Source organism: Lissotriton vulgaris, chromosome 1_1, assembly GCF_964263255.1.
Source record: "Lissotriton vulgaris chromosome 1_1, aLisVul1.2, whole genome shotgun sequence".
Lineage (NCBI taxonomy): Eukaryota > Metazoa > Chordata > Amphibia > Caudata > Salamandridae > Lissotriton > Lissotriton vulgaris.
The window spans coordinates 455,709,639-455,724,697 of record NC_141685.1 but is presented as its reverse complement, the minus strand read 5'-3'; the positions used below and the strand labels follow the sequence as shown (position 1 = coordinate 455,724,697).

Genomic DNA, 15,059 nt, shown 5'->3' with positions numbered 1-15,059 from the left:
CTGTTGTCCATGTGCTTAACCCCACCCGCCCACCCTCTGTTGTCCATGTGCTTAACCCCACCCGCCCACCCTCTGTTGTCCATGTGCTTATCCCCGCCCACCCTCTGTTGTCCTTGTGCTTAACAAAGCCCACCCACCCTCTGTTTTCTGTGTGCTTAACCCCGCCCACTCACCCTCTGTTTTCTGTGTGCTTAACCCCGCCCACTCACCCTCTGTTGTCTGTGTGCTTAACCCCGCCCACCCACCCTCTGTTCTCAATGTGCATATCCCTCTATCATTCTCCGTGTGCATAACCACACCTGCCCACCCATCGTTGTCCGAGTGCATGACCCCGCCCGCTATTGTCAATGTGCATAACCTACCCACCGTTGTCTGTATGCATTCTCACCTGCCCGCCGTTGTCCATGTGCCTAACCCTGCCCACCGTTGTCCATGTGCCTAACACTGCCAGCCTGCTTTTGTTGCTGTGCTTAAAGCCATTGTTTGTTTGCATAACACCACCCGCCATTCTCTGTGTACATTACTGTGCATGTTGTTGTCCTCCGATGTCTGTGTGCCTATCTCCATCCGGCCATTGTCTGTGTGCATAACCCAACCTATCCAATGTTTTTCATGTGCATTACCCTGCCTGCCCTCCTGCTCAATTGTTCGTGTGCGTATCCCCATCTGCACACCCTCTTTTGGTGTCTGTAGCAACCGGGCACCTTGTCCATATGCCTAACCACCCACCCTCTGTTGTCCGTGTGCCTAACCCTGCCCGCCCACCCACCCTCTGTTGTCCATGTGCCTAACCCTGCCCGCCCACCCTCTGTTATCCATGTGCCTAACCCTTCCCGCCCACCCTCTGTTGTCCGTGTGCCTAACCTCGCCCGCCCACCCTCTTTTGTCCGTGTGCCTAACCCCGCCCGCCCACCCTCTTTTGTCCGTGTGCCTAACCCCGCCCGCCCACCCTCTTTTGTCCGTGTGCCTAACCCTGCCCGCCCAACCCTTTGTTGTCCGTGTGCCTAATCCCGCCCGCCCACCCTCTGTTGTGCGTGTGCCTAACCCGCCCACCCTCTGTTGTCCGTGTGCCTAACCCGCCCGCCCACCCTCTGTTGTCCGTGTGCCTAACGACTGTAGTCCGTGTGCCTAACCCCGCCCACTCTCTGTTGTCCGTGTGCCTAACCCTGCCCACCCTCTGTTGTCCGTGTGCCTAATCCCGCCCACCCACCCTCTGTTGTCCGTGTGCCTAATCCCGCCCACCCACCCTCTGTTGTCCGTGTGCCTAATCCCGCCCACCCACCCTCTGTTGTCCGTGTGCCTAATCCCGCCCACCCACCCTCTGTTGTCCGTGTGCCTAACCCCGCCCACCCTCTGTTGTCCGTGTGCCTAACCCCGCCCGCCCACCCTCTGTTGTCCGTGTGCCTAACCCCGCCCACCCATGTTGTCCGTGTGCCTAACGCCGCCCGCCCCCCCTCTGTTGTCCGTGTGCCTAATGCCGCCCGCCCACCCATGTTGTCCATGTGCCTAACCCCGCCCGCCCACCCATGTTGTCCGTGTGCCTAACCCCGCCCGCCCTCCCATGTTGTCCGTGTGTCTAACCCCGCCCACCCACCCTCTGTTGTCCGTGTGCTTAACCCCTCCCACCCTTTGTTGTCAATCTTCATATCCCTCTGTCATTCTCCATGTGCATAAACACACTTGCCCTCCCATCGTTGTCCGTGTGCATGACCCAGCCCGCCATTGTCAATGTGCATAACCTACCCACCCCGTTGTCTGTATGCATTATCTCTCCTGCCCGCCGTTGTCCATGTGCCTAACCCTGCCAACCGTTGTCCATGTGCGTAACCCTGCCAGCCTGCTTTTGTTGCTGTGCATAAAGCCATTGTTTGTTTGCATAACACCACCCTCCATTCTCTGTGTACGTTACTGTGCAACCAAAGAATACAACTGTTTGCGTATCTAGAATGTCTTTAGGAGAACGCATAGTGGTCACATTTAAGCATCTAGGCATCCTTTAGAATGGCATGTATCCCAGAGAGTCCAGAAACGGATAACTGCACAGTTACCCACCTTTCCCCCACCCCACTCCCGTGAAGGATACCCGCACCTCTTCCTCCACCCCCTCACACTTAGTGAAGTCAAACCCCAGCACTATTGCTTTTCCTGTTGTATTTCGTTCTGCAACCCACAGTTTTCTTGCACAGGCAGCGAAATGCAATGCAATAGGTCTCACATTTGCGAGAGATTAAACTATTGGCATTGTAAAGAACAATGCCATTTATTTATTTGTTTTCAAAACCAACACATAAATAAAAAGTTTGACATTTACAATGCCAATAGCTCTAACTTTTGCAAAGGCGAGACCGTTGCATTTTAAATGCTTGTTGTAGGAGTTGTTCCTGGTTACTTTGTCAAATCTTGGATGTATACTTTTTCTCTTCACCGAAACTCTACAAAATACTCTGCACAGTTTTCCTCTGTTTCAAATAGTTTTAAATAGTTTCCTACCTGCATCTGTTCCCAAACCAATTATGCTTCTGATTATGAGTACTTTAACTCTCTTTTTGTATTTATGAAAATGTAACCTTTTCTCTGTTACTTTTAAAGCCACCAAAACTTGAATACTTAATATTATTTGTTATCACCATGCCTCCACAATGTTACTTTTCTAATTGATGTTTAATTCAGATATTCCATATAATTCTTATCAGCCGCTGTAAAAATGGTGAGATGCTCATGGTACCAATGAGCCCACTTTGGCCATACCACCCTGTCCCTTATAACACCCTCCAACCCTGTGTGTCCTCTGCCCTCAGTCTTTTTTGAATGACTAACATAGGGTTTCCATTCTGCCAAAAAGTGTTAGAAGGCTTTGTAGGTTTGTGAAATATGTGGACCAGGGCATATGACTAAAGTAATTCTCCTTTGACTTTCTGTGTGCAATAATGCTTTTAATATACTCTTTGTTTATCTCTTTTTTAGGATTCATCAAAATGTATTAAGCAATACAAGAACTTTCAGATTGAAGTAAAGAAAGATCAATATTGTCTGCTAGGAACAGATCGCAATTTTACTACATTACGAGAACTAATGGCCCATCTAAAAGGACAAATGCTGAGAGCAGACAACGTGAGCTTCACATTAAGAAAGTGTTGTCCACCTAAACCAAGAGGTATTTTTGTAATAATAAATTATCTTTGATGTCCCACAATGACAATTTTCCTTTGTATAAATGTCCAATTATTGAGTAAACCACATTAAAAAAAAGTGTTGTTGTTAGAAATGGATGAACATAGTGAAAGTCAAGGGTTTGAATTCATTGTAGTTAAAGACTTTAAAGAGCTTTTAAGATTTTCAGAGCTATTGAATCTCTGCCACCATGACCGTATTCTAAGATTTGAAGTCACCAAATGTTGAAGTGCTTGTTAATTTTGGTACCTTACATTTTTATGCATGGCATTTATATTTTCTTATATATTTCTGTGTACAATGTTTTGGGCAATCTGTGTTCTTTTATCACCACGCATTTATAGAAACCTAACTCAGCCATAGGACTGCTGCCCTACTTTTCATTGCATGTAGCAGATTTATTGAGCTCCATGTTCCTAGGTGTAGTGTCTCTCTCGCTAGTTTGGCTTTCCCTTTGGGTGAGACATGCTGTCTGGTGGGAGTATATATGTATATATTTTATTTATTCATGTTCAATTATTAAAAATATTACATGTTGGGAAACGATGTGACGCCGTTTCCCCTAGTTGCCAGTCAATTGTTAAAAGCCTCTAAAAAATGTTAGACATTCAATTAAATCAAGTGATTTTTTTCTCTCCCTTTTTGTAATAAAAATAAAACAGTGGGTGCAGGCACAGTTCTGGTATCCTGAGTAGGGTGGTAGGGCTCAATGAGTTATGGCAGGAGAGGAGGCGGGAGTCACGTCTCGTCTAGTGCAGAAGAGTACTTAGATTGTCCTCCTCGAGGTAGCCCTCATGTTGTCTTTAATTAATTTTGTGGAGCTGAGCTGTTTGCAGTGCGGTTAGAATGATTTTAGTAAATTTCCCAACCCTTGTGAGGGTGTTAGCAGTGTTATTGCTGAAGCACAAATCTGATGCATCCCTGCAGTGACTGAGCAGGTGGGACCAGAAGGTGACATTGATCAAGGTGAGGGCAGCAGCACAGCATATGTAGCCAGGATTCGAGATGGTAATTGCGAAGCCTGCACATTAGCTGCCCATCCCTCCATGCCCAGAGCGGGTTGAAGTCGAGGATTGGAAGGGTTAGCAGCCTCATGTAGGTAGTTTTGTTGCGAGTCTTGGGTTGGAGGAGGTATTTGAAGTATGGTTGGGCTTTCCCCTTGGTGTATGAGGCATCCAAATCTGTAAAGAGGGGTTTATGCTGAAGCCTCTCAATGTCTCTCTCGTATGATACTTGAATGATTTGTTCTTTTGTTCTTTTCCGCATTACAAAGGGATGCTTGGATTAGAGAGATATGTTATTTCGATCTTTAGTGTGCCAGTTGCTAAGTGTAGCTGTGAGTGCCAAGGGGACTGCTCGTCTGCAAATATAGATGGTAATTGTGCTTACAGGGATTGGGCTGGTGCTCGCAAGATGTGGATGAAATATTTCACTAAGTCACCAAGACAGTGAAGGTCTGTGCTTGCCAGACCCAGCTCCAACCTCAGCCTGGCCCTCCTTTTTAGGTCTTGCGCCTAGCAGTGCTTCGTGCAGCGCGAGTCATTTTGTAATCGAAAACCTGGGTTTCAGCAGTCACCTAGGACTCGCTCGTGCGTGTGCTTTTCCAGAGCTTTTCCGTTTGTGGGCAGCTGTTGGCCTCTGCGTGAGTCTTTTAATGAAAGACTGCACGCAATAGGCCACAGGCGGGCGCATTGCTCCGCCCATGGCCTATTGGTGTCTATTACGCGCTTGGTGCTCGTAATAGACACCAATAGGCCATGTGGTCACGTGTGTTGCAGTGGCACGCAAGCGCACCACTCCTTTCTTTTGATTCTGACCTCCGTGGTTTCCTTTTCGTTTCTTTTTATTCTGACCTCCGTGGCTGCCTGTCTCCTTTTACTGTGTTCTACCTTTTAACTTATAGCGGGCAAATTGAAGGTTTAGTGTTTGCTTCCTGCCGCAATGATATATTCACTGCTGAAGCCACACATGAGGCGGCTCACAGCATTTGCAGTGTAATACCACTTGTAGTAGTCAAAATACCAGCTATTGACATTGCAAATGCAAATTTTTATTTTATTTAATTTCAAAGTATGCCGGTATTAGCATAAACAAAGAAATTATTTTCATGAAGAAAAGGGTGCAGTAACACAGGCTGTCCCTAGGTGTCCCTGGTCCTGCACCCTTTTCTTCGTGAACGAAAATTCTTTGCCTATTGTTGGCATACTTTGAAAAAAATGGAGGGTGTATATATGACACAATCTCCACAGGGGATGTCCCACCCGCTGCTCATTTTGATTTCTTCTAAATAGGCTCACGGTGTATTAGAAATTGGATCCACAACATGCCTCTCTGTTTTTCGCTCAAATAAATTATTTTCACGAAGAAAAGGGTGCAGTAACACAGGCTGTCCCTAGGCGTCCCTAGTCCTGCACCCTTTCCTTCGTAATAGAAAATTCTTTGCCTACTGCTGGCATACTTTGAAATGGAGGGTCAATTCTGCCTCATGCTATCCCGTGCACAAGCTGCTGCAGCCGTCCTCCTGTTGAGCAATGGGTGCGCTCGTGTTTGTACTGGTTCCTGTCTGCAGGCACACTAATGCACAAAGGCAGGCAGGCTCGCTCCTATCACTTGCCAATTCCGCCTCATGCTTCCCACTGCGCATTCACTGTTCTTTTTCTGCGCCATTTCGGTGCACTTCTAAATAGGAGTAGGAAAAACATTCACATTTCAGGCCATTTACTGTTACCAATTAATTTGGTAGCATTTCCTTTCAATTTACCTAATTTACACATAGCTCGTCTGGAAGGGCTCTTTCTCCACCTGGGAGAAGAGGCAGAATTAATCACTTACAAGGAAGACGACAGACACTGCTGCCCCGAAGACGTGCTCTTGTTTACACACTGCAGCCACAACAGAAACGAAAATTAACATGCTATCACTGGCTTCCTCTAAGCGACCATGCATTAGAATTAACATGTGAAAAATGTCACGTAGTTTTCCAAATAAATGGTCGGCGGAGAGGAAGCCAGTGGCTGCATGTTAATTTTCGTTTCTGTTTTTGCTGCATTCTGTAGCTAGTCAATATGTTACAATACCAATTAAGTTAATTGATATTGTAACATATTTACTAGTTTGCAACGTGTCAGGTTTGGTGGTGAGCAGGGTGTGATGAGCCGAGGTCCACCTCAAGCACTTTAGTTCGTTCACTGAAAACGGCCGGCCATGCTTGGTTACTGTAATTTTAGCTTATGCAACGCTGTTTTGGTGTAGCACATAGTTGACTGTGGCATTGCCTCTTGGTGCTCTTAACCTCTTCAGTGCTCATGACAAGGTCCACTCGTCATGGGTTTTACCTGGGCTGTGCTAATTGACGAGTTGACCTTGTCATGAACAATGGGAAAATGAAGGATCCAGCACACAGAGGGGAAAACCCTTAGCACCCAAGGTGTTAAATGGCGCAGTGTGCGGACGTGTGCCCGCCTCCTGTTGCCAATGGCTGCGCTCATGTTTGTACTGGTTCCTGTCTGCAGGCACACTAATGCAGAAAGGCAGGCAGGCTCGCTCGTAACGCTTGCCAATTCTGCCTCCCGGAGGTTAGGCATAATTATGAATGAACATAAGGGGCGGTGAAGTATTAAATCCCGGATTGGATGCTGAGGGTGCGCCCCCTTCCAGTACTAGCTTCTCATTTATTTGTTGGGGTATCTGAGCAGGGTGCCCTCTGTACGCTGTTTTGCTGCTGCTGCTCACGTGAGAGGCGATTTATAGCACCGAGTGGTTCTACGTGGCTGGCCCGGCGCAGGCATCTGGTCACACTGGTACTGCAGGTCTGGGGGAGCAGCATTCCTGCCCTGTGCTACAGTGGGTACTTATCAGGGTACCAGCTGCAGATATCCGTGGTGTTGGGGTCATGTAACAAGGGAGGGGCACAGGCCAAGGGCCGGACTGGGAGCCCCAAGCAGCCGTGGCCCGTAGCACATTGTCAGGCCAGTCCATACGGTGCTCAGCGAGTGCAGCGTGCAAGTTCGACCACACACACACACATCCAAACACAACAACACACAAACACACACACAAACGCACACAGAAACAAACACACAAACACCCACACACACAACCACACACACACAACCACACACACACAACCACACACACACAAACACACACACACAACCACACACACAACCACACATACAACCACACATACAACCACACACACACACACAACCACACACACACCACAGACACACACACAACACCACACACACACGCCACACACACACACAACTCCACACACACAACCACTCACACAAATCCAAACACACACACAACCACACACACACAACCACAATCACACACAACAACCACACATACAACCACACACACAACCACACACACACAACACACCATCGGTGCACACTTTCACCGAGCACAGACACCATCAGTCAGTGCACACTTTCACCAGGCACAAACACCACGAGCTGTCAGTGCACGCTTTCACATGGCACAAACACCACCAGCCGTCAGTGCATGCTTCCACCAAGCACACACCACCAGACGTCACTGCACGCTTTCACCAGGCACACACACACACACACCACCTGCCTTCAGTGCATGCTTTCTCCAGGCACACACAACACCAGCCAGCACTGCACGCTTTCACCAGGCACACACACACCACCAGCCGTCAGTGCCACTTTCACCAAGCACAAACCACCAGTGGTCAGTGCACACTTTCATCAGGCACACACACCACCAGCCGTCAGTGCACACTTCCACCAGGCACACACACCACCAGCCGGCAATGCCAATAGTTCCAACTTAATTAATGCGAGACCTATTGCATTGTAAATGCTTGTTTGCTGGGGAAAGGAGAACATTTTCTTGTAGGCTGTAATTTGATAGTTCGTAAGACATAGGCCTGTATTTCCTGGAAAGGCTAGGTGGCCGTAGGACAGTGCTGGCAGCAATTTGGCGCATAGGAAACTTAGTATTGGCTTGGATGTTGGGCTGTGCAGTTGGCGGATCAGGCATCTCAGGCTATGTATGACCCCGGCTCCCTTGGACCTGAGGTACTTGAGGTGGGCCACTTGGTTTGCCCTTTTGTTGAACCAGACTCACAGATAGTTGTAGCTGGTACAGGTTGCGATTTGCAGTCCACCTATTCGCCAGAGCATGGATTTCTTTCCTGGGTGGTTGCCGAAAACCATTAGTTTGGTTTTTGACTGGTTCACCATGAGTTTATTTGTCGTGTTATACATGTTGAGGGCATTGTGGGCTCTTTGTAGACCTTTTCTTGTTTGGTCCATGATGATGATTCCATCAGGACATTGCATGGTCTGGAGACGTGAGTCCCCAGGTTTTGGGGCAACCAGGCTTGCGCCTGCCAAGGATTTTGGCAGATCGAAAGAATGAAAAGTAGCAGGGCTAGTACACAGTCTTATTTTAGGAAATTTTTTGATGGGATTCATACAGTGTCTTTATTTTGGGGAAGTTTGATTTTGCACACCATCTGATCGAGATGCTAGAGAGAATTTTTAGGGTACTATCGCAAAAATAATTATAAACTCTGAGGAGGCGGGAGAAGTGGCGATAAGGCGGGGTACTAGGCAGGGTTGCCCTCTTTCCCCCCTTTTATTTTCACTCTTTATTGAGCCACTAGCGATAAAAATGAGTTCTAATGTATTCATTTAAGCTCCCCTAGCAGGAATGGCAAAAATCAAGCTGTTTGCCGACGATTTGATCCTATACCTGGACCCAGAGAAGTCAAATATCCAGAGAGCACTGGGGGAAATCCAGGCGTTTACATTATGGAGGGGGGAGCGGGTTACTGGGTTAATCAGTCCAAAACGGAGCTTCTCCTATTTAATGCACCAGGAATACAGCTGCCGAAAGGGTTACAATTGTTGCCTCTCAAACCTATTCGATATCTGGGCCTGTATGTGACAGTGGACTTCCTTTGAAAGTTTCATCTGAATTATGGTAGAACACTTGATAAAATAAAAAGTCTGCTAGAGAGATGGTCACTTTTACCTTTGTCGATAATAGGACGAGTCTCTTTATTAAAGATATCTGTAGGAGAGTAGGGTCTGCTTCCTATGGTTACCCCCACATTTTGGGTTAACCCTGGCAACTGAGGTGGACTCTGGCCTAGTCAAAGTACCAACTCAAGCTGTTTTGATCTGTGATGGAGGCATGGATATGTTCTTCCCTGTGAGTCCCAATAACTTGGGCAAGTACAGACAAACTCCTTTAGTCAATAAGAGAGAGGCTCAGGCCTACAGGGACACAGGGGCTAGTGTCACCATGGTGATACCTGACTTTGTGGACCCGGGACAGATCGTACTAGGTGAAACCTACCTAGTGACCAATGCTAGCATTGTCACTACCACACATGCGATGGCAGTTGTTAATTTCTCCTGGGGAGGGGTAACTGTCCTTAAGAAGGTTGATGTTAGTTCGGACCTCCCTGTAGAATGTTTGCTTGGCAATGACCTAAAGACTTCAGCCTGGTCTGAAGTGGAGTTTAGGACACATGCAGACATGTTGGCATATCAGCACATGTTCTTGCTGTGACTAGGTCACAGGTCAAGAATTGCAACACTGAACAGGCACTGGATTCTGGAATAATGGACCAGTTGCCTACCAGGAAAAGGAGCAGTAGGGTTCAGGCTGTGCCTTCTCACCTGCCTCAGGATGAAGATCAGCCTTCTGAGGAAGTTGATTGTGGGTCTGAAGAAGGAACTGTCCTAGAAGAGCTTGAACCTGATCAGGTTTAGTTTCTTGGCACAGGGGGACATTCTAGGGCAGATCTGAGGCAGGCGCAGTGTGAGTGCCCTTCTCTTGAACCCCTCAGGCAGCAAGCTGCTGCTGAGGCTGCTGGGAATGCTAGTGGAACCCATAAAGTTTACTGGGATGAAGGGCTCCTGTATTCAGAGGCTAGAGACCCCAAGCCTGGTGCTTCCAGGAGGTTAGTCATACCTTTGGCATTCAGGGGCTTCCCTTTTGACACTAGAGGGTTACCTTTGAAAGAGTTGTGATCGACATTGTTGGACCAATGGATCCCCAAACAGCCTCTGGGCACAGGTTTATTCTGGTGGTAGTGGATCATGCCACCAGATACCCAGAAGCTATTCCCCTTAGGACCACTACAGCACCTGTTGTGGCAAGAGCCCTCCTGGGAGTTTTCTCAAGAGTGGGCTTCCCTAAGGAGGTTGTATCAGATAGAGGTACCAACTTCATGTCTAGTTACTTGACTGCAATGTGGAAGGAGTGTGGAGTGAACTATAAGTTCACCACACCCTATCACCCACAATGCAATGGTCTAGTTGAAAGGTTCAACAAGACCTTAAAGGGTATGATTAAGGGTCTCCCAGAAAAGCTCAGGCGGAGATGGGATATCCTGCTACCCTGCCTTTTGTCTGCTTACAAAGAGGTTCCTCAGAAGGGGGTTGGCTACAGCCCTTTTGAACTTTTGTTTGGGCATCCTGTAAGAGGACCCTTTGTCTAGTGAAGGAAGGATGAGAGTTACCTCTCAAACACGAAATTGTGGACTATGTACTTGGCCTCCGCTCCAGGTTGGCTGAGGACATGAAAAAGGCATCCAAAAACCTTGAGGCAAGTCAGGAATTGCAAAAGGCCTGGCATGACCAAAAGGCTGTACTGACTGTTTACCAGCCAGGACAGAAAGTGTGGGTGATGGAGCCTCTGGCCCCAGCAGCTCTCCAAGACAAGTGGAGTGGACCCCACACTATTGTTGAACAGAAGGGAGAAGTCACCTATTTGGTTGACCTTGGAACTCCCAGGAGCCCCAACAAGGCACTTTATGTCAACAGACTGAAACCATATGTTGACAGGGCAGACATGGGCTTGCTCAATGCTACTGATGAACGACCGGAGGAAGAGAGTGACCCTCTCCCAGACCTGCTCTCTCAGAACCCTGACGATGGTTCAGTTGATGGTGTAGCCTTGGCAGGCAGCCTCGCTGACCAGCAGCAGAGTGACAGCAGACAAGTTCTGCAGACATAGAGAAATATGTTTTCACTGACTCCAAGTCAGACTACCTGGACACTGGGGACAGTCTGCCTGTTAAAAGTAAGATTTACAGGCAACCTGATCATGTCAGGGACTGTATCAGGACAGAAGTCCAGAAAATGTTGGAATTGGGAGTAATTGAACCTTCAGATAGCCCTTGGGCTAGTCCAGTACTCCTGCTGCCAAAACTTCACACCCAAGATGGTAAGAGAGAAATTAGGTTTTGTTTAGACTACAGAGGTCTCAATGCTGTCACTAAGACAGATGCCCATCCAATAGCCAGAGCAGATGAGCTCATAGATAAGTTTGCCTCTGCCAAATATCTGAGCACATTTGATCTGACAGCTGGCTACTGGCAAATCAGGTTAGCTGAGGAGGCCAAGCCAAAGACAGCATTCTCTCCCCCTGGTGAACATTATCAGTTCGTGGTAATGCCCTTTGGTTTGTAAAATGCACCTGCCGCATTTCAAAGGTTGGTGAACAAAGTCCTCTCAGGCCTGGATGAATACTGTACAGCTTATCTTGATGATATTGCTGTCTTTAGCTCCACTTGGGAAGATCACCGGATCCACCTGAATTTTTTTTGGGAGGCCCTGCAAAAGGCAGGCCTAACTATCAAGGCTACCAAGTGCCAGATAGGGCAGAGTCAGGTTGTGTACCTGGGCCACCTTGTGAGTGGAGGACAGGTTCAACCATTACAGAGCAAAATCCAGACCATAATGGACTTGGTTGCTCCAACCACCCAGACTCAGGTCAGAACTTTCTTGGGCCTGACTGGGTACTATAGGAGATTTATCAAGGGGTATGGTTCCATTGTGACACCCCTGAATGACTTAACTTCTAAAAGAATGCCTAAGAAAGTTCAGTGGACAGCCAGCTGTCAAAAGGCATTTGATGACCTGAAGCAGGCCATGTGAACTGCTCCCAGTCTGCAAAGTCCAAACTACTCCAAAGAATTCATTGTCCAAACAGATGCTTCTGATTTGGGGTAGAGGCTGTACTATCACAATTGAATGATGAAGGTCAAGACCAGCCAGTAGCTTTTATTAGCAGAAGACTGACCCCCTAGAGAGAAACGTTCGTCCGCTATTGAGAGGGTGGCCTTTGCTGTGGTTTGACCCCTGAAGAAGCTGAGGCCATACTTGTTTGGCACTCACTTCACAGTTCAGACAAACCATAAGTCCCTCTTGTGGCTAAAACAGATGAAGGGTGAAAATCCAACTGTTCAGGTGGTCCATTTCCCTACAGGGGATGGACTTTACAGTGGAACATAGACCTGGGAGTAACCATGCCAATGCAGATGGACTCTCCAGATATGTCCACTTAGAAAATAAATGAAGACTCAACTGGGCAAGGTTAGTTTAATGTCCCTGCATTGGAGAGTGGGGGAGGTGGGGAGGGGGGGTTGTGTAGGAGTAGGGTCTGCTTTCTATGGTTAACCCCACTTTCCCAGTTCTGGCGGCGGGGGTAGCATTCCACCCTTCTAGAGGGAGAAGACATGTAGTTACTGGTTTACCTGGTTAAAGTTGAACAGAGCCTCAGCATCACAAAATGGATGCTGTTGCCACAGGCACAAGTCTGCCCTCCTGCTGCTGGACGAAACTCCGGCAGGGGAGGCCTGGGCAATAGGTTTCCTTCCCAGGGAGGTGCTGGCACCTCCCCAGACAGGCTCTTTGTGTATTGGGGCAGGGAGGGCTGCATTAAGTGAATGCTTTCCAGACACTGCCTGGGGCACACTAGGTGCTCCATGCATTTCCCAGTTTAAACCGGTTTCTGGGGCACTCAGCCCCAGCTCTGGCGCGAAACTAGACAAAGGGGAAGGGGTGTAACCACCCTCATCCCATGTCCACCCATAGGAGGGACCTTAGAGTTAATCCAACCCCTAAATTTGCTATAAGTATAGAACCCCAGTCCCTAGGACTTTAGATTACCCTGGACGAAATTCTGCAGCATATATCCTGGACCTTCGACATTCCATTTCGACTGGAAGACGGAAGAAATCTCCCTTGTGGTGAAGGAGTGACCACCCTGTTCAAACAGGCACTAACAGCATCTTTGCCGGTCTGCATTTTCGAGGCTCCCGCCGGATCCCGAAGAATCTGCGACACAGGACACGGACTTCTAGACATTTCTGACCCAGACCTTCGCTCACAGCAAAGCTGAGACCCGTGGTGGATACGAGAGACGTGGGACCGGAACTCCTGGACATCCTGCATTTTGCTACCTGCACCGACTTCCCGAGGTATCCCGAAGTTGTGCATTGGGGTGCTTGAATCCCCAACCCGAGCACCTTTTGCACTGAAGCTCAGAGGCCCACACTCCACTAGTGTCCCGTGGGCCGGCTTTGTCCATTTCAGCTCGACGTGTCTTCGCGGTTCCTAGTCCGTTGGCTAGTGAGCCCCCAAGAAGACAATCCTTTGTTTCAACTTGCTTTCCTGGTTGCTCCAGGCTTGCTCCAACTTCCCTGCAAAGGAGAAGTTTCACAGACCTTGCTGGTCTGCACCGAAGCCAATCTTGACATATTGCGTGGGTTACGTGTGTCAAGGCTTGTTGGGTCCAATCCGGATACCGACACCGCAGTCCACTAGATCCTTCGTGGGGCAGCTCGAATCCAGCTCCTGGTCATCGTCCACGCTTCCTGGACGTCTTGGCTGAAGAGACTAGCTTCACCTTTTCACCTAAAAATCACTCTACATCTGGTGGCCTGTTTCTATCGCCCTCTTGGTCACTGGCTAGTGGCCCAGACTCTGTCTCCTCTGCTTTCAGGTCCTTAGTTCTCTTCCAGGGGATCCTCATCAATAGTCATAAGCATTAGAATATTCCCGCCCATGCGCGGGACCCCGGAAACAATATATTATATGTGCCCCACATATATATAGACATATATATATATAAATATATATATATATAAAAATAAGCAATTGCAGCCAAATAAAACAGAGCTGGAATATGCTGTGAAGAATTTCCACCATACATGTGTATTTGCATTAGAAACATGAGAAACAACACCAATGCTTGTTTAGAAACTGTTTTAATGCTTAGAAAGCAGTAGAAATTCTTATAACACACTGTAAGCATATACAGCTCCCAGGCTGCATTGCAAATACCCAGTCTAAAAAGACTGAAAAGCTAACTTGTAGCTGAATGTACTAAAACTGACGCCGTGCCTTTAAGGCACCTCTGCCCCTAGCTTCCCATCATGCCTCAGGGGTTACAGTTAGGTCAGTTGTTCTTTCCGGCTCCTTCAGGAAGGACCCTGGATACACAGCTCCACACTTTTCTGCCTTTTTTCAGTCAAAAAATCTTCTAAAGAACAATTTTTTGATTTACTTTGACTTTTATCAACAGTGTCAAGTAAATAACTGCTTAGCAGTCGATTTTTTGTGAGGTTTTCCTGTCAGGATGCCCACACTATTTGATAATTGCCTTTCTTGTGGCCACAAGAAGGCAAAATCAGACTCTCATGAGGTCTGTATTTTATGCTTGCCAGAGGATCATGATCCTAAAGACTGTTCACATTGTAGAAATCTGTCTGACAGGACTCTTAAAGACAGAGAGAGGAACAGGCTCTATGGTCTGGCCCAGAGATCCATCAGGGGAAGATCTACAGAGAGGAAGAGTTCAAAGAGACCCAGAACTCCCTCCAAAGGCAAGTCAGAGCGTCCATCAACCTCAGCGCCGGGCTCGGCATTGAAAAAACAACATCTGATGGACAGTTCTAGAGAGAAAACTCCGTCGACGTCGGGACCGGCGTCGATGAAGAAGTAGTCGTCGAAAAGAAGTTCACCGACGACGAAGAAAGCTCCGCCGTCGTCAACTAGGCGACGATCGGCGTCGAGAGAAGCCACGAGATCACCGTTGACGAGAAGATC

At 47.9% G+C, this 15,059-nt stretch overlaps 1 protein-coding gene across 5 annotated transcripts in view; it reads left to right on the top strand.

The window, feature by feature from the left end:
* The window catches only part of JAK1 (Janus kinase 1), a 436,233-nt gene that overhangs the window by 233,192 nt on the left and 187,982 nt on the right, over positions 1 to 15,059 (top strand). For all 5 annotated transcript variants that reach the window (XM_086953620.1, XM_086953634.1, XM_086953640.1 and 2 more), the window contains exon 10: positions 2,965 to 3,154. In XM_086953620.1, the coding sequence (XP_086809746.1) occupies positions 2,965 to 3,154 (190 nt within the window). The remainder of the gene's footprint in view (positions 1 to 2,964; positions 3,155 to 15,059) is intronic.